At 40.9% G+C, this 21,732-nt stretch overlaps 1 protein-coding gene and 1 non-coding gene across 2 annotated transcripts; one reads left to right on the top strand and one right to left on the bottom strand.

Annotated features, from left to right (window-relative positions):
* The first annotated feature begins 392 nt into the window (after positions 1–392).
* Cmtm6 (CKLF like MARVEL transmembrane domain containing 6) lies at positions 393–21,586 on the top strand. Its single transcript, XM_003480150.5, has 4 exons — positions 393–625; positions 9,875–10,051; positions 14,608–14,706; positions 18,538–21,586. Exons 1-4 carry the CDS (start codon positions 488–490, stop codon positions 18,670–18,672), a joined length of 549 nt encoding a protein of 182 aa, XP_003480198.1. The 5' UTR covers positions 393–487; the 3' UTR covers positions 18,673–21,586.
* LOC111754666 (small nucleolar RNA SNORA2/SNORA34 family) lies at positions 15,462–15,598 on the bottom strand. The gene has a single exon (XR_002789348.1). It is a non-coding gene; the product is annotated as a small nucleolar RNA SNORA2/SNORA34 family (small nucleolar RNA).
* Positions 21,587–21,732: the final 146 nt, after the last annotated feature.

The raw sequence follows: 21,732 nt of genomic DNA, 5'->3' as shown, positions 1-21,732 counted from the left end.
TTGGTACAGGGTTGTTACCATAGCAACTAGAACTGAGCTTACTGCACACTGTAGGCATTCAAAACACACTGACTGAAGGAATGACTGAATGAAATTTGGCAAATAGAGGGAAGGGTAAAAGTCCATGGATAGGGGCCGGGGATGTAGCTAAATGGTAGAGCGCATGCGTGTGCGAGGCTTTGGTGTCAACCCCCAGCACCTCGAGGGATTAAAAAAAAAAAGTCCAGGGAAAGTACAGCACCCAACTAACTCTCAGACAAAAGCCAGAAGTCCCAGAGCAGCCAGGACTTCTCAGAAGCGCAGGGCTCGCGCGGGAAGGGGCGTGGCAGGGGCGGGGCTGAGTGAGGGCGGGGGGCGGAGCCGGCCGGAAGCGGGGGCGCCAGCCCAGGAAGTGACGCCCCGCCCCCCGCTGGCCGCTGAGGTCTTCTGTCCCGGAGGTCCGAGTCCGAGCTTGTCTGCGGGGCTGCGGGTGTCTCGTCCCTGGGCGATGGAGAACGGAGCGGTGTACAGCCCCACCACGGAGGAGGACCCCGGCGTCTCCAGGGGCGCCCGCGGCGGCCTCGCTGCGCACTTCTCCCTGGGGCGGCTCCCGCTGTACCGGCGCGTCTTCAAGGGCTTGCAGCTGGTGAGTTCGCGGCGGCGGAGGCCGAGCTCGGGCGGGAAGCGGGGTCCGGTCGGGGGCCTCGGCCCGCGGCCGGGGAGGCTGCAGGGCGGCCGCTCAGTCTGGGTGTTGAGAAAGCATCCGTTGCCCCACCTCTGTCCCTTATCGCGCGTCTGAGGAAGAGGGTGCCCCCCCCCCCGCCTCCCGGGGCGCCCCAGACGCCCCGCTTCCCCGGTACTCATCCCAGTGGGTCCCCGAAGGCGACCGAGGCCGCGGAGCGTGGTCCGTAGGCCCAGGAGCTGGGTGGGAGGAGACCCGGTTGGCGCCCGCGCCGTCTTTCACCCGCCGGCAGTGGGATCTTCCTCTCTTCTCCCGGGAGCACGCCCTGTTGTCGCCCAGAGTGCGAGGGGCCGCGGCACTGCGGTCCCTTCTGACTCCTGAGGTTTTCCTAGTGCTAGATCCTGAGGGCAGTTTAACTTGTTGGACAGTTTCAAACGTGTATTAGACTTAGAAAGTAAAAAACATCGTTTTATATGTATGTGGAAGTAGCAGAGGTAGGGTAGGTATGGTATCCCTCTTCAATGTAGTTTATATTTCGACATAAACCTATTAGTGAAAATATCAAAGCATTTTTAACTTTAAATTATAATTCATGTGACATGCACATTCAGCCCCTGTGTGCAATTCCTACTGCAGATGGCCGTCATTTTCTGCAACAGCAACAGTTTGGGAAAACTCTAAATACTTAGAATGGTTATAGGTTGGTTTTGTTTTGTTTTTTAAACCATCCCAGAGGGGCTGGGGATTTAGCTCAGCGGCATAAGCGCCTGCCTTGCAAGCGCGCGGTTGTAAGTTACATCCCCGATAACAAAAAAGAATTTAAAAACCATCCCAAGTAAAAAATGGCTTATTGGTTTTCTTGGGACGAACTTAATATTCTTACAACTCAGAGGACCAGAACTTGAATTCCTGGAACTCAAGGTGACCTACTTTTGTTACGTAGAAAAACAGTAGTCAGAAAAGTGGCATTGCTTTTAGCCACCCAGATGATCATATCTAGAGATGATTGGGCAATCACTTGGAGACGAGGATAATGTGTCGTAAGCCAAGAGGTCTGGCCCTGTCTTTCCAGCCGCCCTCTAAATAGTCCCCTTTAGGTTCCTAACAGGCATCATGAGTTCTAGTCTGCCACTGTTGGTTTGCACAACCTGTTCCTTCAACCTTCCTGTGTTCCTGTTCTTACTCTTTTTATCAGCGCTTACATGGTTTTGAAAACAACAGTTTTGCCTCTGTACAGTAAAGCATAAATATTTCTTATATGAATAATAAAACTTATAAAAAAAGAAATACAGTTCAACTGAAGCATTATTGCTGTTGAAAATAAATCATCTGTATTGGTCTGCCTGTTACATCTCCTACTTTCATTTGCTTTTATCTTTGCATTCTAATCAGAAGTGCCAAGCCTAGAGTACAATTTCTCATTATCTTATTATAATTTAGTAATCTGTAGTTGTATATCTTGAGACTAGCACACAGCCAAAAGTTTTGCTCTCTTTTTAACTTGAACTCAGAGAAGGTTAACTGTCTTGAAAAAGTCAGAAAGTTCCTTTTTGGTCCCCATCATTCATAAAGAGAAATGAGAAATACTAAAAACCAATGTTTTTGTTTTGGTACTGGGAATCAACCTTACACTTGCCAGGCAGACACCGTGCTAATGAGTTGTATCCCTGGCCCCAAAACCAATGTTTCTTAATGAAATTGACTTATTTATTTATGGCAAACGTATGCTACTAAAATGCTTTAACATGAAATTTTAAAAGGTTTTCATTATTACCTTTCACTTTGATTCTTTTGTCTCTGTTCCTTCTTTATCTTGTTCTAATAATGCCTTATCTCAATAACAATATATTATAGCATTATCCAGAAAGTCCCAAGAAATTATAGGTGAAGACAGTATAAACTGTCACCCAGCTTGGACAATAGAAAAGATCTTTGCCCTCACTCAGATTCTGCCTTTAATTTGTCTTTGGTTGATTTATTTAAAAAAACGAAACTGAATTACAGAGCTCCAACAAGGAAACAACAAATGGAGAAACCTTTAATTCAGAAGACATAACATTTTAACAAAGAGCATACAACCCTGTGAATTTGTATTCAAAGTGTACATTTATGTGTTTAGTTATATTCTTATAGATCTACAAATCTTAGATTCTTAAAGACCTTAATAGAGAAAGGAAGCCTGTTTTAAAACTTAACCCCAAGCACTGTGAACTTGGGTAATTCTTACGTTGGACTTGAGGTTGAACTGGATTGTCTCTGAGAGTTTTTTTCCTCTCTTTAAGATTCTTTTCGAATCTCTGAGGCTGTGTGATTTGCTGTTAGAGATTGGAATACTGAGGAGGTGCAGGTTGGAGCCTGCACAGATATCCAGGAGGAGATAAGAGATAAAAGGACAAAACTTTTCTAGCTATTAGAGTTACGAAGTGATGTTTGTCATTCACTTATGGACTGAATTTTGTCAAAGGCTTGTCCAAACTGTGTCTCTTAACTGCTGTGCACCCTTTCAGAGCTAAAAAAGAAATAATGCGGTTGAGAATTTAGTGTAAGCAGTTACTGGAGTCCTAAATTTATGCAATCGGTCTTCCAGTTTGTTCTGCCCATATAGTTGTCCCTCTGCTCTTATTTTGTGACTTTTTTTTGAGAGTTATTTTTGTTTTAAGGGGCAAATTGACATGTGGCAACCTAATTACTTGCTAATTAGCTGGCAAAGTGACCTAAATAATATATGTGTAATTTTCTTTCTGTAACGAGCTCCACATTGTCTATTGTGTCAGCTGCATGTTCTGCTGGCCCTACAGTACTGAGATTATAATAATTGTTCAGGTGAGCAGTTTGTTGTGGGATTCACCAGTGATTTGTTTATTAGAGTATGAATAAAATTACTCTGTAAGTACCAAGAAACAAACCCCTTAGAAACTTATTATATTGATGCCTTTTCATTGTTTAAATGGGAAAATTGATGCCTATGACATTAAAATGTTTTATTTTTACCTTGAAAAAGAACTGTACTTTGAGCAATTAGATCATTAAATATTTGTAAGGGTAAACAAATTGTTTAAGGCTATGGAGGCCTAGTCTATTTCTCCAGGCTGACAGTTTTTAAAATTTGAAGCTTTTAACTATAAGATATTTAAAAGTTATAATTCATACAATGATGTAGATCATGCCTTGTAATTAAGGGCAAACAATTGTGTGTGTGTGTGTGTGTGTGTTTTGAGATAGGGTCTCACTAAGTAGTTTAGGCTGGTCTCAGTTTGCAGTGGTCCTCCTGCTTCAGCCTCATGCACGTGCACCCTGAAAGGCTTAGGCAAGATGATTGCCAAGGGAAAGCCCAGTCTGAGTGACAGTGGGACCCTGTCTCAATAAAAAAAATGAAAGGGGGTAGTGTGTGACGCAGTGTGAAGGTTCTGGACTTACTCCTTACTATTGAAAAAAATTAGTAGATTGTTAAAGATAAATGATGAAGAATTAGTATTCAGTATGACCATTGGTTTTAAGGGAGTTTGAAATTTTAGAAAAGTTAGTGAAACTGAAGTGGAGATACAGGATAATCTTCTAATATCTAAATGTTGAACCAGAGCTATGATTGAGACCGTGTTTTGGTCACCGAAATTTTCCAAATAGGTTGATTCTAATAAACATATTTTTAACATATGACTTAATCGCAAAATAGGAAATATAAAGAGGAAGTTGTAACTTCAAAAACCGACTCATAAGGTGAACTTTATCAACTGTTTCCTGGGAATTGGAGGCAAGCACAGAGTGGAAGGCAGAGTTTTTGCCTGTGTTTGCCTGACTTGGGCTTTAGCCCACCAGAAGCTTACTAACTTTTAATTTGAGGGTGGGGAGCTTTTGTTCTCCCTCAGCCCTCTCAATTCGATAAATGCTTGCTAATATCTTGATTATATTTGGGTAAAATTTTGTCCTACAAGGATTACATTGGACATAGAGTTATTTGACATTATGACTTCATACTATTGAAAGCAAAACTGTTACAAGTAAAATCTGTTTTCTTCTCTCCAATTTCTAATCAAGAGTGAGCCTCCCAAAGTACTACTTAAGCCCTTCTACTTCAGGGTTACATTTGTCATTAACTTCATACCTTTATCGGTGATGTTTTCTTTCTTTCTATCCTTGACTACTTTAGTATTTAGTGCTAGTTGGCACCCATTTCTTGAAATCCTTAACTATCACGCTTTCTTTACTAATAGTACAAAAAGTGTCTGCCTAGGAAAAAATAATCAACTAAAACTATAAGTAAAATAAACTGAATCACTCACATCCGCCCATTCCCAGCCGTCACTGATGGTCTGAGTTTGTGCCCTTTCCTTTTAGTGTTTCCTGAGTTTTGTTTTACAACACTGGGGATGTAATTCAGGGTTACTGCACTGAGCTACATCCCGATCCTTGTTTTATCTCGACGTGGGGTCTCAGTGAGTTGCCGAGCTAAGTTTCATATTTGTCATTGCTCTGACCTCAGCCTCCCAAGTGCTCAGATCACAGGCCTGTGCCACCACACTCAGCTTTAAAAAAATCAAAACCAAAAGACTTTCTCTGCCTTGTTTTTCTTGTGCTGGTTGCTTGTTTCCCTTCTACTCTGAGAATTCTTTCAGGCCCCACCCTGCGCTCTGCCCCTCCTGTCTCCTAATTCACCAAACCTGGTGGGTGTTCCCTGCTGTGTTTGTTTAGAAGCCCATTTTCCCCGGTGAAGTCACAGAGCCACACTGAGCACTTCTCCACTTTACTCCTCCTCTCTGTATAGTCTGGTTACTTGTTTTGTAATCCCCTTGGATTTACCATGCATTTCTTGCCTTTGACCATCTCCCCGCCCCCACGACATTCTTTTTCTGTGCAATTTTGTCCTTCTCAGGCCGTAATTTGAGTTCTACATTTCATTCAACCTTCTCCAGCTTCTAGGGATTTTCTCGACTTATGCATAAGGAACGTTCAGTTCTGTGGTATAAAACATTTGTCTTCTTATTGTTTCTTGTACATGGATCTTTTTGCTCCATCCTTAATGTTCACATACATCCTGTTGATGCATAATTCTCAGTACATTTTGTACTAGAGACTAAATATATTGTGGGCAATTATAAAGGAAGGTTGAAGGGCTCAAGACTAGAGGGAGAAAATTTCATGCTGAGTAAGGCTTGTTGGCCTTTGAAACTGGAGATAGGAACTGCCGAGTGTCCATGCTGAACACTGTACCCCTTCATTCTCTGTGGAAGGCCAGGCAGGACCCGCCTGTAATCCTACTCTGAGGCAGGAGGTGGGTAACAGTCCTATTACTACATTCGGGACAAGACTTGTCATGATTTGAGTCTGCTGCCCTTTTCTTACCTATAATAGACAAAAAACAGTTCATATCTATGCTGCAAATAAGATTTCATTATTGTCAGGTAGCTTTACAGGTGCGTGGCCTTGATGATCTAATTTATGTGAGCGATTATTCTTTTTTTTTGTCTTTCTCATTTTTATCAGTACCAGGGATTGAACTCACAACCGCCTGCTTGCAAGGCAGGCGCTTATGCCACTGAGCTAAATCCCCAGCCCCGAGCGAATATTCTTAAACCTCAAAGTTTTAGGCCGGTTTCTTCCCAGTTAATTGACTTGGTATATTTTGCGTATTTCTCTGACCTCTTAAGAGATGGACAGTGTTGAACATAAAACCAAGAGTAAAGTTGCAGATTAGACATTTAGTATTGTATTACTCTATAGTCATGCAACATTTCATTCTATACTGGTAATCATAGGAGAATAAGGAAATATTTTTGTTACTTGGAATTTGTCACTATATCCTGTAGTATAACAACTGGGAATGATTCACCTAACATCTGGCTGAGGGAAGTAGTTTGGGTTGTGTGGGGCTGTTTTATACTTTGGTAATTTACAGGAAAGCAGCACGTTGGAATTGTAGTCCTATAAATTCTTTTGGGTTGTGGGGATGTGTAAGTTTTATATTGCCAATAATGAAGGAGAAAATACCTTAAAGCCTTATGTACTAGTTTAGATTTGGCCTCTATTTTTTTTCTTTTCACTTAATTTTGAAATAATTAAAGGTTTATAAGAAGTAGCCAAAAATATGTCCAGAGAGGTCCTGTGTACTCATTTGTAGTGGGTAGTTCTTTGCGGTTCATTACCTGCATAGCAGGACTCCTTTGTCATGAGGCTTGCTCAGTGTCCCCCCCTTATAGCCACGCTCCCCCTTGCCCTTGGATGTCATCTGTCTGTTCTGTCTCTCTGTTCTTGTTCAAAGAATGCTATTTAAGTGGAATTACACAATTCATAACCTTTTGAAGGTAGAGTTTTTTTTTTACTTTGTGTAATTCTTTGGAGATTGTTGAGGTTATTTCAGATACTACTTTTGTACCTTTATTATTAATATTCCATGGTGTGGCTATACCCCAGTGTACTCATTGAAGACATCTAGGTTATTTCTAGTTTGGGGCAATCATGAATAAAATTGTGATGAACATTCACGTACAGTTCTTGTGTGTTTTTTTTGCACAAACATGAATTTTCATTTCTCTAGAGTAAATGCCCAAGGGTGCCGTTGGTAGGTCATAGGTAGATGCACGGATAATGTTTGAAGAAACTGCTGAACTTTCTTCCATAGTAGCTGTACAGTAGTTTTTCATTTTGTTTTGTTTTTGTTTTTTAACGATAAAAGTGTAGCATAAGCATATTCTATGCTGTTTAGAGTATCCATTCATTTTTGGTCACAGTCTTGTTGCTATTACGTGCTTGATTGTCTCTCGAGACTTTACTGGGGTGTGGTGACATTTCCCTTTAGTCTTCCTTGGGTCACCAGTCACTTAGCTGGTTTTGGCCCTAGGAGGAAACCCCCTCAGCTTTGCTCACGTACTGCCCATCTCTGTTCCCTTCCATCCAGTTTCCAGTGGGCCCCTACCTGAGCCTTGAGTCTCTGCTCAGGAGAGCTCTTTGCCACCTTGTCTGGAGACAAACCCTGCCAGTCGGTTTCTGTTGAAGCCATGAAACATGCCCACTGCTCCGAGTCTTGAAATTCTTTCCTTTGACTTTGTCCTCTGGCCACTCTGTCCCAGGCACACTTCTAGACTCTGTTGGCCCAACTCCACTGTCTTGTCTTTTACTCACTTCCCAGTAAACACATAGTGCTGCAACAACCAAGTTTCTCTACCTGATTGGAAATCTCTGCTGGAGTTTTCTGCTGAGGTCCCCAGCAGCCTTCTTGCAGCCCAGTGTGATGCTGGTGTTTCCGTGTTCTTCTCCCTTGGCCTTCTTTCCTCCCTTGGTAACCTTGAGTTCTCATGGTTACTCTCGTTTTGTGGAAATACTTGTTCTTGCCTGCTGTCTCTTGGGCTGCTGCTGCTTGTTCTTACTGATGTCTCCTTTCTGTAAATTCCTTAAAATTTGAGACTCCCGAGTTCTGCTTAAGGCCACCTTTCCTTAAAATTCTGGGTGAGCTCCTCTTCTCACCCAGCTGCCTCTCATAGCTTTATTTCTCACCCAGCTGCCTCTCATATCTTTATGTAATCTCAACCTTCTACCCCAAGCTCCAGACTTACGATCCATTTTTCTCCTTCACTTGAACAAAATCCCTGAGGTGAACAATGCAGAGAAGGAAGGATTTGTTTTGGCTCCCAGTTGAGAGGTTTGGGTTTCTGCCCTTAGGCAGAAGCAGCCTGGCTGAAAGGTGTGGAGGGAACACTGCTTACCGGGAAACAGAACTCTGGGAAAGAGCCACGGAGGAGGGGGTGGGCGCTGGGGACAGATGCTGTCCCAGCATCCCACCCCTCACGGTCCACCCCTTCCAACCAGGCCCACCCTCTGTTTTCATCCCTCCCACTAAACTCACCAAATTATGGGCTCCTCCTTGGGTTAATTTCACTGATAAATAAAATAGGGTTAATTCACTGATTCATTACCCATAGAAACACCTGGAAAAGTGCCTCACTAATTGCCTAGATGTTTCCTAATCCAGTGACATTGACTCAGTGTGGGGACAGGCATCCTGACTCCGTGCCTGTCACCCAAACCTGTCAGGGACAGTAGGTGCCTCTTGAGCACCTCTGCGGTCTTCTGTCCTCCGCTGAAGTGTGTTGTTCCCATACCAGGTTTTGTTAATTATGCTTTTTCTGGTCAAACGTTAAATTGTTACATAAACGAAACCAAGTGTGAAAAGGAAGTGTTCTATGAACACCAAGGTGAACACTTTGGAAAAATTGAGTTAACTTGAGCTGCAGATTTATGTAAAGCAACTGTAAAAGACTTGGGAAATCAGTTGAACTCTAGAAAGATTCTGTACTGTTTCTCAAGTGTCTAAGATCTTGTTCCCTATCACGTTAGCCCCAAAATGATAGCCCATAAATAATGAACATGTGATTAATACAGAAAACGTGATATGGAATTCCCAACAACGGAACTACATTCAAAGAAAAGACTTCAGAAGATCAATGAATAAGTGTGGCTTTGTAATTAAAACCCAGGTGTTTAGCTACGCGTCTTACTTTGTGTCCCATTTTATTTCCTGTTTGACAAGGCTGCCACTCCTCCCCCGTGATTAACCACTCTTCACCATTGCTGCCACCTCCGGACAGCATCTCTGTGATTCTCTGCTGCAGCTTCTCAGCTGGTCATCTGTCCTAAATCACCAGTTCCAGTTCCTCCTCCGTGTCAGACATAAACCTCACCATGCTACCCATTACCTGAAACTAGTTCACGGGAGCTGAAGTCTGCTCTTGCTCATCTCTCGAATGTCATGCAGAAGTTTCTGTGCTGCCCTGTTCTATCCGCAAACTGTCCTTCAGTCATGTTAACTTGACTGGCTCTCACGGTTCGTTTGGGGGCGGTGGGATGTGTGTGTCTGGGGGAGAGAGCGCCCTGTTTTCTCCTCCTTGGGGTTCATGTAAACTGCGCCTCTGCTGGGAGTTCTCTCTGGGTCCTTTACCACAGAAGTGCCCCTGCTGCCTTCATGTCCTTGCTTTCCTTCTGGAAGCCCTTGTGATTTATGACGGTGTCCCACTTTCCCTGTTTTAGCATCCAGCACGTGATACCCCCTTTTGAAGGTAAGTGCGGTGTAAATTCTGTGTAGATGAGGTTCATACACTAATTTTGTTTGCCATAGTCTCTGCTTTATAAATTTTTGAGTAAACTTGTGGTGTTTTTTCTTTCCTTTCTTTTGAGTACTGTGGGATCTCTGAAAAACACTTACATGTCTCGCTTCTTTTGTAGCTGCTGTCTCTGCTGGCCTTCATCTGTGAGGAGGTGGTGTCGCAGTGTACTTTGTGTGGAGGACTGTACTTCTTTGAATTTGTGAGCTGCAGTGCCTTTCTTCTGAGTCTCCTTTTCCTGATTGTGTATTGTACTTCAGTGTACAACAGAGTTGATGCCATAAAAGTAAAATCATCGGTAAGCATGTAAAAATAGCCCTTTTAGTAAGAGCATAGTTATTGTGGAACATTTTGTGGTTTTATTGTTCAAAGTAGTGATGCTTTCGAACATTAGCCCATGAAAAGAAACTCCCCATTATTCCAGCACTTTGCATCTAAGCAACCCAGTTTTGCCTGCTGAGAGGATGACAGAGGGGAAGTGACAGTGGCAGACACTTGACAGTGTTCTAAAATTTCAAGGCAGGGCTTCATTAAGTTGCCCAGGCAGGACTGGAACTCTGGGCCCTCCTGTCTCAGTCTCCCTCAGATCTGGGCTCACAGGCGTGCGCCATTGCCCTTGACTGGATTTGTCACTTTTTATTTCTCACATTTCAGAGTGTCACTCATTGGTCTACAGTTGTGAATTACGTACTGTTGTCTACCAGATGTTATGCCAAGCATAAGCTAGAGTAATGAACTAACATATTTCTGGAGCTCCTAAATCGTTAACAGAATGTAATTATATCTATATTTTGCTTTCATTTTATTATGAGCCCAGTGTTCTGTAAGTGAATTAAGAAGGCATTTGTTGGTTTATTCTTCAGAAAGTTCCCTTGCAATAGGAAAGATTTCCCTTGAGGAAATCTTATTTTCACAAAATTGGAGTTTAACTTTCTAAAGACAATCTCCTCATTCTTTTTTCTTATCTGAGTAGAGTTTGGATTTATGAAATGACACACAAATAATTCAGGTAGGTAGTGAATGTAATGAAGAAACAGTTCAACAGTTTACTTCAGTAGTGTTTTGTTGTCAGTAGTAATTTGTATTTAAAGACCGAGTCCAAAACATGGGCATCTGAAATGAATAGACACTTCTCAGGTGAAGAAGTATAAACAGCAAGTAAATATATGAAAAATGTTCAACATCGCTGGTTGTTTGAGAGATGCAAATTAAAACTGAGATTCTGTCTCACTCCGGAAAAAATGACTTATCAGGAAATCTACCAGTAACAATTACTGGTGGGGTTATGGGGAAAAAGGAACCCTTCTCCACTATTAGTGGGGCTGCAGACTGTGCAATTACCGTGAAAATCAGTATAGAGATTCCTCAGAAAACTAAAACCAGAGGTTCCATTCAACCTAGCTATTCCCCTTCTGGATATCTTCCCAAAAGAATTAAAAGCATCATACCGTAACAGTGTATGCACACCCAACTTTATAGGGGCACCATTTGTGATGGCTAGACCTTGGTGGCAGCCTGGGAAACCATCAGCCAGTGAAGGGATAAAGAAAATGTGGAGTTTTTTTTTTTTTAAATATAACAGAGTACTACTTGCCATAAAGAATAATGATAAACTTAAGATGTTTCTAGCATTGTGAGGCCATACTCTTAACTGAAATAAATCAGACACACATGTAAATATCGCATGGTTTCTCTGGTGTGAGAAACTGCAAGTGTAAGTAAGGACCAAAATGTATAAATGTTGGGAAATGGAAAGAAAATGTCCCAGCGAGAGGGAGAACAAGGAGCAAGGGAGGGAAAAGAGAAAGAATAGGAGGAAGAAATGAAAACAGAACTTTGGTGGGTGGAGAAAGGGAAGATGAGCTAAAAGGAGTAGAGGGGAATGGGAAAAAGAAGCAGGATACACCATGTATAGGTACAGATTCCCTATGATGAATGTAATCACTGCGTAGATCTGAAATGTACCAGTAAAATAAGGAAAAATGGGCAAAGAAAAAAACAGTGACTTGTAAAGAGTAGTGCGTGTGAGGGTAGACACATGAAAGAATTCATATCTCAGCAGGTAAGGATAAAAATTACAGTAGATTGTTTACTGTTAAGAACAGAAAGTCGGGCATCCTGGCATACTCCTGTAAGCCCAGCCCTCGGGAGGCTGAGGCAGAAGATCGGTGTGCATTTGAAGTTAGCCTGGGCTACTGGGGAGTTCAGGACCAGCAAACTACATGGTGAGACACTCTAAAAAAGAAGAAAACAACAACAATAACAACAAAACCCCCAAGCAAAAACGGTGTGAAAAGAAAGCATCTTTCCTGCCTGGCAAACATGGGATTCTCAGTTTGATTCCCAGTAACCGCCCCACCCCGGCTGCCAAAAAAGAAACTCCTGAGAGAATGCTTTAGCGAATAAGTAGCTTTCTCACCCCAGAGTCAAGTGAGGTTCCAAAATGTGAAGTCAAGTAGATGTTTTCCAAAACTTAGCTGGATAAAATATGGCTTCGATAAACCTGGCATATGCTAAGCTGTGGGTGAAGTGGCAGGAAGAAAGCAGTAAGCTGCTCCTGTTTTGAATTAACAAGAAAAAAGCATGAAGTCTTATTATCATACACCAAAATTACATTTATTTACTTATTGGCAGAGCTCATGTAGTTTTTCCTGTGTACTCTTTTGTGCCACTTGAATTTTATACAATAGACATAGGTTTTAAAATTATTCTAAGTTACAAAATTTAAAAAGGTGAATGCTTATAATCCTAGTTACTTGGGAGGCTGAGGTGACAGGGTCACAAGCTCAAAGACAGTTGGGCAAATTAGTGAAATCCTGTCTCAAAATAAAAAGGCTGGGCGTATGGCTGTGCGATAGAACGCTTGCATAGCTTATACGAGGCCTTTTCACCTAATAAAAGGATTTCTTGTTTTTGTGCTTTGAAAATGACGAAGGAGGAACAGTCTCTATGAAGAAAGAATCTTTTATGTCCAGTACCATTGTGGGTCAGATTAAGTTAGGACCTAGCAGTAGGCCACAGGCAGTGACCTAAGTACCTTCTGTGGGCTAACTCTAGTCCATGGAATCATTTTATGAAGAGGATACTCTTACTAAATAACTAGTTCAGCTGTTTAACTTAGATTTGTAAGTTTATTTAATAACTATTAAATAACTAGTTCAAAGTCTCATCGGTAGTTGTATGGCTGAGATTTGAACTTAGGTAGGATTTATGAACTGGAGCTGTATTGGTTGAATATTGTGTTAGTCTATTTCAAAGTGATTGTCTTGTTTAAATATCTTTTTGACTCCACCCCAGATATTAGGAAATGGAACTTTATGTATGGATATAAAAGGTGTGAAATAATACCTCTTTTAGAACAGAGAAAACATCTCTTAAATTTTTTATGCATGTTAAGTGAATGGAAAACAGTAGAGAAATTCTGTTTTGATAGTTTTATTAATATTAGGTTTAATAGAAGTTGCAGTTCAGAAGACTCAGCACCAGGCCTAAAAGCTGTTAGAGTGGTGCCACTTAACCAGTTTTCCCTCTTAACTCAAGTGTGTGCGTCACACCCCATTTTCTGTTGGCACGGAGAGCCTTCCAGGCAATGCTGAGACAGCACGAGGAAACCCCTGGGCACCTCCCGCTGCTGAGCTGCTCTGTGAGATAAGTCAGAAGCTTTCCGCAGTGGACGATGAGCTCTCTTCCAGGCTTGCATAGACACCCCTTGGAGCTGTTGAGGGCCGTGCGTTACCCTGGAAAGCTGAGGTGTCTGAAAGCACACCACTTTTATTTAGTTAATGCTACATGGTTCTGTTGATTCTTTCCTGAAAGCACAGGAGCATTCAGTGATAATGTACTAGCATAGACTTGCTTTTTGAAATTTGAATTTGCAGGGGCTTTTTATGAATGTATATAGTAACACAGAAAGGTTTATTGCCGGATGTGGTAGCACACACCTGTAATCCTGGCACTCTGGAGGCTGAGACAGGAAAATTGTTTCAAGTTCAAGACCTGCCTGGGCTAGAAAGTGAGCTCAGGGCCAGCCTGAACTACATATGTAGTGAGACCTTCTTCCCCTCCCCAAAATAATGAGGTTTATTTGGCATATTGATAAACGCACACAGCATACTTTGAATATTTTCATTTCTTTTTTTTTTTTTTTTTTTTTTTTTTTTTGTCTTTTTCCTTTTTATCGGTACCAGGGATCGAACTCACAACTGCCTGCTTGCAAGTCAGGCGCTTATGCCACTGAGCTAAACCTCTAGCCCCGAATATTTTCATTTCTTTCACCCCGTATTCCTTTCTTTCTCCTTCCCTAATCCACTTCCTTATCTCTAAAAGTCTGTCTTCTAGTGCATAGAACATTTTTTGTTTGGTACTGGCATTTGAACTCAGGATCTTGCGCTTGCCAGGCAGGCACTGTGCCGCTGAGCTGTATCCCTGGCCCATAGTGCGTAGAATATTTTGAAAGTAAAGAAAAAAAATTTTTTTTGCTGGAAATATGATGGAGTTATAATAAATAATATATCCTAGAGAAAAGGAAGATAACGCACATACTCTTTTGAGAGACTTTATTTTTTGTACCAGGAATTGAACTCAGGGCCTTCTACTTGTCAGGCAGTCATTGTGCTGCTGAGCTACATCCCTGGCCTAAAAGACTTATTACAAGATTATCTTATACTCTTTCAATTCACCAAGCTAAAAGTATGGATAGTGTTTGAATACCAGGCTTAGTGAAAAGTAAGAAATGTGGTAGGTGGGTTTGGGTTGTGTCAAAAAATAAGTCATTGAAACTTTTTAAAATTAAAAACTTTGTTTCTATAAGTCTAACCATGTTGTATTCCTTATATGTTTGTATGTTATGCCTAGGATTTTTATATTATGCTGGGAACAGGATGTGTGTTTTTGTTGGCATCTATCATCTTTGTCTCTACCCATGACAGAACCTCTGTTGAAATTGCTGCAATTGTAAGTACTTTGTTTTTTAACATTTTTTTGTTTATTTTTTCTTTTTTTAAACAGAATAAAACAATGGGAAAGATACTAGGTTTCACGAACAAGGCACTAGAAAACCATCTGTAGTTACTGTAATGCACATTGTTATCCTCTAAATAGATGCTCAGACCTCCAGATACAGGCGTGCAGAGACAGTCAGACACCATAAGCACTAAGCTGTCTCTTTACTTCTGTTACTGTCATCTCAGAAATTTCTGGTGTGCGGCTTCTAATTTCCTCTGTGTCTGAGTCTCCTGGACTTCTGGATGAGAGACAGGCATGAAAATTAATCAAACAGTATAAGCACTAAGTTGTTTCTTTACTTCTTTACTGTCATCTCAAACATTTAAGATGTGTGACTTTTAATTTGCTTTGTGTCTGTCTTCGGGACTTGTTCTGGGAGGACTGGAGGTCTGGGATTGCAACCTGCTCCTTCGTCTTGCCATTTTCCTGTGTTCTTTCCAATTAACTGGTTGCGGAGACCTGGGTTGGCTGCCCATCCTTCGTGCAGGGCATGGTGCTAGGCACCTGGGTTCATCTGATCCAGTGTTCCCTGGATGGTGGTGGAACCGAGGGGTGTGGCTTCCTCTCCTCTGGGCCCAAGTGGGCGGGCTCACGGAGGGGCCTGGCTTCTTCATGCCCTTGCAGCAGATTCTCCGGGCTCAGGGAGTAGAGGTGGGGGATGCGGCTGCTTCTCGGGCCCAGGGCAGTGGGCTCACTGGGGTGCGAGTTGTTTCTTCCTGATGTAACGCCTGTTACATTTCTAAAGTTCTGAAGTGGCCAACAGACCATTGAAAGACACCACATTAGGTTCCTGCTTTAAACCAACAGCTTCGAAAAACTGCCAGTTTTGATTCAGGGCCAGTGTTTATTTTCTTAGAAATACAGAGTTTGACAAATACTTGCCAAGTTACACAATACGTGAAAGTATTTTGTCTTTTATTTTTAATGTAATTTAAAAATTAGATGAATGCCATGTGCTGTTCTATGTATACAGAAGAAATGACTTGTAAGTCCAACCTAATAAAGAAAATGGGGAAGCAAATTATAATGGAGTATGTTAAATGAACTAATAGAAGTTTGTCTAGAGAGCAGTCGTCAGTGGGCTATGAAGTTCATAAAATGCCATCACTTTCCAAGTAATAGGCAGGAAGCAGTTCCCAGGTTTTTAACCTCCATATGTAATCTTAATAGTAATGTGTTTGAGAATTCAACTCTGGTAGAGGAACCTAGCCAGTTCTTTCCTGCCTGTTTACGGTCAACCCTTTCCCTCAAAGAGGGAAAAAAGAAGGATGTGCCTACCTGTCTCAAATCTTACTATAGTGCATTGTTGCAAGTCGTGAAACAAAACAAAAAAAACCTTTTTGAGTACAACAAAGAAACAACTGAAAAAGATCTGTTTTTATCTGAGATCCTTGTGGCCAGGTATTTTTAAGAGTTCAGAATGGTGATACTGTGCATATACTACATTTTACATCGCCTTCAGAGGGCCAGGGCAGTGCCCTGTGTAATTGAGCATTAATAAATATTTACAGTAAAGGGGATGAGTAAAGGCTGCAAGTAGTCTCGTTGATTTTGAGTCAGGTGAATCATGAAAACTTCTTAAGTATTTTTAGTGTTTTGGGTTCCAGGTTTGCAAATCAAGGATCATGAGCTAGCCAGGTCACCACTAGTGTAAGTGAGATAACTAACAGTGGGGAACTAGTTGCTCTTGCTTGTCATCTGGTTTCCAACTAGGACTTTGTTTTTCACCAAATGAAGTTGTAATTAATAGAGTTGTCAGCTAATATATTATAAAAAGTACTTTTTATGATAGGTAGAACAATGCAAAAGGAGTCCAGAGAATTGCATAGCTCTATGTGCTTATTCTTGTGCCCACAGTTTCTTACCACTTTACACATGTGAAAACAAAAGACATAAAATTAATGTAGAACTTCAGCTCATCCTAGCAACGAGTAATACTCATCCATGGACACAGCAGCCAGTTGAAGAGAAAATCAAAGTTTAAGTAGTTTAACCTTGTAGTTAATTTCCATTTATAAACTTACATATTTTTATTGTGGAAGAGTTTGATAGGAGATAGTAAAATACAAGTGTAAAAATACGTTACTATAAAATTCTGTGGGAAATGTAGGGGGAAATTGAGTTTTAAGGAGTTGGGGGCATGTCATAAAATTCTCAGCCGTTAGTTATGTACTGTATTTAGGTGATACATTGTATTTAGTACTTAGTGATACAAAAAGTCAGTATTTATAACTGGAAATTACCTTTTGTGACTAAATTATTTTAGAAATGTAGATGAATGAGTATTTATAAAAGGAACTATGTGAGCAAACGAGGCAGAAGAGCACTTGCTTAGGCTTGTAGCATAGAGGGTTTTATGTTTTTTGGACAGGATGCTCAGCTGTTTAGATGCCTTGACAGGCGAGGTGACATGTTGTTTGCATTTGAGGTGTTCAGAAAGTTTGCCATGCAGGTAAGAGGCTAGATGCCATCGAGCCAAAACAAAATCTGGAGAGGAGAGAAAGACTTGCGTTTGGGGCTGGATTGGTAAATAAATTTAGTTTGGGTGTATTAGAGGCATTCAGGTGAATTAATGCGTTTGGAGTGCAGTTTCCCTCTATGGTGAAATGAGATATAACACAAATTCTGTAGGGTGAAGAGGTTGGAGAGAGGAAAGTCAGAAGAGTGCAGTAGATTATAACAATAGTGTTAAAAATCATGGAGATGTTAGAGGTGGAAGATATGATAGCCATCATTTTAGTGCAAATTTTGTTTGTTTTTTTTTCTTTTTTGTAGTATCTGAAATCGAACTCAGGACCATGCACTTGCCAGGCAGGTGCTGTGCTGCTGAGCTAAATCCCCAGTCCAAATTTTCTCTGTTTTATAGAACACTTTGTAAATTTTTTTTATTTTAGAGAAAAGAAAACAGAATTTCAAAACAAGATAATAGGAGGGTAATGATGGTTAATCCATTGTGTATTGTTATCTTTAAAGTAGTTACTCAGAGTACAAGATGTCTGCATTTGATCACCCAAACAATATTAGTACAAACCTTCCTTTTTAGTGAACTAAGAGAACTTAGTAGTCTAAGTATCTTAGCTATCCTGCACATACACACACACCTTTCCTCTTGCTTTTCCCTGCTTTTCTCCGTCCTTGCACCTCCAGAGCACTTTTTTGCCCCTGTTTCCACAGGGGTTTTGCTAGTGAGGAAGCTAACATGGAAGCGTGGTCCTCTGTCTCTTGGTGGAATTCTCTGGATGCTTGGTCTGTGTGCAGTGAGGAAGTGACTTGAGGAAGGGGAAGTAGGCAGTGGCGTGATGTCATTGTGTCAGTAAGTGAGAAAATTCACTGGAAATGTAGCCTAACAGGATCTTCAAAATGGAATTTTTGTTTGATGTTAGTAACTATCCATTTCCACTAAAGCCAAGTTGTCTACTTTCATGTTCCCTCACACACGTGTCAGTCTAGCCATAATTCTGTTTTATATCACTTTCTGGGATTTGATTTTTCATCTGCTAACCTCAGTCTCTCAGATTGACATCCCACACATACGAATGCATTCACAAGACAGGATAATTTGTATTTTGTGGAATAATAGCTGTTGTTTTAGATGTTTCTCTTTGTAACTTCTTTCCATGTTTGGATGGTTTAAACAGTTTTTTATGTCATTAGAGAATAGTGGGTATGGGATAAAAATAAATTATCCTGCTCATGTGAAGTACTCTCAGAGCCAAGCAGAAAATGTGAGATCATATTCCCCGACTCCTCATGTAACCTTACCCCTTTTTCCCTCCTCAGGTGTTTGGCTTTATAGCAAGTTTTATGTTCCTCTTGGATTTCGCTGCTATGCTCTGTGAGAAGCTAAGGGAGTCCCAGCTCAGAAAACCGGAGGCCCCTCCCACGGAAGCCCTCACCGAACCCCTGAATGCATAGACTCTGGGAGCGGCATTTCAGAGGAGAGCGACTCCCCTTCCCGACGCTTGGACTCTGGCAGGAGGTCTTGGAGAACGTGTGCAATTGTTTAAACCACTTTGGAAGAGCCAAGGGAAGGGCAGGAAGCCTTTCATCAGTGCTGAGCTGTCTGTCATTCACCACAGGTTAAGCCTGAGGGTGTTTTTAAAATTTAAAAAAAATAACTATTGAAACTTGTCTCCGATACAGATTTTTAAGATGGACAGGAAGATGGTTCTTTCTTTAAATCACATAGCTCACCTGATTACAATGAATAATTCTGATAAACAATTCTATGATTCTGTTACAGGGCATTCCCTTTCTACGCTTAGCTTCTAAATTATGCTTTTAGCTGTATAAACAGCTTGATTATATTCATCCTTTAGAAACTGTTTCACTTTTAAGTTAATTTGCATAACTGTTAGCTTGTTGGTGATTATATTATGTTCTGGTAATGGAGACTTAAATGTATATTTAAGAAATCAATATTTAAAATGTTGATCCAGTTTTTTTTTCCCCTTAATATATAGTACTTGGCTTTATTATATCTCACTCAGCCTTAAAATTATACGGTAACATTTTAAGATAATTATTAACATTTCTGAGAATTTTGTATAGTCTTCTATAAAACATATGAGAGATCTTGGTATTTTTTGTGTATAAAGAAAACATCAGCAACTTCATGTTTATATACTTTGGTTGTTGAGATCAAGTACATACAGAAAAATGGAAGCAACTGATGTCACACTTAAAGACCAAAGATGAGAAGGATGAACTTTTTTGCTCAGTACAGTAAAAATAATTACAAAAACAGGCTTCAGCCACTTACCATGCATGTAAATTCATGCTGCCGGTTAGAAATAGTTCATCCCCCTGGTGGCGTGTGATTGTCTCTATGTAAGTTACTCAGCTCTGTTGGTCCTCTTTCATGTGTTCTCTTGGGTCAGGTCTTTTAAAACCCAGCTTTTGACTTTTCATATGTTTGTGTTTTGTCTTTTTCTCAGCATGGTCCATGTTCTCCTTCGTTGAGTGGAGCTTGGCCTGTGGTTCTTACTTTTTACCATTGACTGTTGTCTGAAGGTGGTTCAGAATCTTTAATTGTGAAAAGTGTGTAGCAGGAGCTGTAGGGTGCTTATTCCGTATGGGTGTTGCTCTAGTTCTGTCCGGAGGAGACATTTTAAGAAAATGGATAATCAGTCACTCTGCCCAGCTTAATACTGGAGTAGTCAGACAGTTCTCAGGAGACATTGTAACCAGTTCTTACAATTTGGAAGAATTGTTAAAAGCTGTCAGCCACACAGGAATGGCACTTGGGATGGGACCCTTCAGTCTTATAAATGAGGCCTTTCTTGTTGAGGCCTTAGAGTTTTGACCCAGAACTCCGGTATAAAGATGATGATCCTATATATTGGGTTCTTCCAATGCTATAATGTAATAGCCCCGTTCTTTTTGTAGTTTGCATGTTACAGATGGATTTAAGTTGCATTAAGATGGCTAATGTGGGTCTTGGAAATTGGTAAATGTGGGCAGACATTTGCCGGGTTACTGACTCAGTAGCATATCTGTTGTGTCAGTTTGTGTGCCAGTGGTAGTGGTGATGTCACCTCTGCCTGCTTGGAAGATAATGAAACCAATGATGGATGCTATTTTTACGGGGCTATTTATTCAAGATAGGAGAAATAGCTGGGTCTTTGATCTAAGAATAAAGACTGAATAAAAGATAACCGATTTGTGGTAGGTAGTTGTAGAATTTCACATCAGACTGTACTGTTGTCATTTTAAGTGTGATGTGGATCCATCTAGAATTCACAGCAAATCATCTTGGATTCTTCAGGGTCACCATAAAATACCTGAGATAATCATTTTAAAAAGGGAAAAGATTTATTTTGACGCACAGATTTGGAAGGTCCAGTCCATGGCTGGCTGGCCCTGTTGCTTTCGGGCCTGTGGTAAAGCATTGTATCATGGTGGGGTGTGTGGTGGAGCAAAACTGCTTACCTCATGGTGGCTGGGAAGCAAAATGGGAAAAGGTATAGAAGAGATGGAGGTCTCACAGTCTTCTTCAGGGGTGTGCCCCTGTGGACTCCAGACTTCCCTATAGGCCCCACCTTTTAAGATTTCTACCATCTCTTTGTAGTGCTGCTCTGGGAAGCAGACTTTCAACCCATAACCTTGGGGACATTCCAGATAGGCCTGGTCAGTGTGGACAGACCTGTTCTCGGCTGGGTTCACACATGAAGCATGGTGGACTAGACTTCACCTCCTTTATTCTGAGGCTTCACCTCCATTTGTCTCATTGGTGCAGAAGTGGACCTCTTTGTTAAGCACTTACTTTTTCCTTTTTAGAAAAATAAATTGTTCCTTTTTTTTTGTACCAGGAATCGAACTCGGGACCTTGCACTTGCCAGGCAGGCACTTCTGCTGCTGAACTATATTCCCTGTCCCTGTTGAGTTGTATTTGCTCACTCACCTTGTTTCTTAGGGGATCGATGTCTGGTTAGTCTTTTATTATGAAAGAAAGATCATTTAAAAGACCATTTTAGTAAATAAATTCAGGGAAAACTTGGGACCAGAAACTCTTGTTATATACAGAAAAAGATGATCTCGATAAACTCAAAATAATTTTGTATTAGCAGTTATGGTAAATTTAATTCATAATATTTTATACAAATTATTTAGAATGGTTCTCAAGAATTATAAGGGAAATATACTTACAGTACAAAAATTATAAGTACTATGCTTACATTATTTGGGAATCGGGAAATGTATTTTTACATTGTTTACAGCCAATCATTTTTGTATTTTTCATTTTAAATCCTGTGGATCTTTTTTAAAAAAAATCTTTCCTAATGTCAAAGTTTATAGTCTTCTTTTTAAATAAATGGATTTAATGGAAGTGTTTTTACCTTTGTAGTTGTTTACTACAGAAGCTCACTGGCTTGGTAAAAGCGTTCCCACCTCATTGACGAGTTGGCCTTACAACCTTGTTGAATGCTCACATGGAGTACTAGATTGTGAGTCTGAACTATGTAAAAGATGAGG

This window comes from Cavia porcellus, unplaced genomic scaffold (assembly GCF_034190915.1).
Source record: "Cavia porcellus strain 051 isolate PalLab524CR breed Dunkin Hartley unplaced genomic scaffold, mCavPor4.1 scaffold_10, whole genome shotgun sequence".
In the NCBI taxonomy this organism is placed as follows: Eukaryota; Metazoa; Chordata; class Mammalia; order Rodentia; family Caviidae; genus Cavia; species Cavia porcellus.
The sequence above is the reverse complement of the archived record's forward strand: the minus strand, read 5'-3'. Positions and strand labels throughout refer to the sequence as shown.

Coding starts and splice junctions, on each gene's coding strand:
- Cmtm6 (XM_003480150.5), top strand. CDS start 488: ATGGAGAACGGAGCGGTGTACAGCCCCACCACGGAGGAGGACCCCGGC. Junction 626..9,874: donor TCTTCAAGGGCTTGCAGCTG/GTGAGTTCGCGG, acceptor CTTCTTTTGTAG/CTGCTGTCTCTGCTGGCCTT. Junction 14,707..18,537: donor CTGTTGAAATTGCTGCAATT/GTAAGTACTTTG, acceptor TTCCCTCCTCAG/GTGTTTGGCTTTATAGCAAG.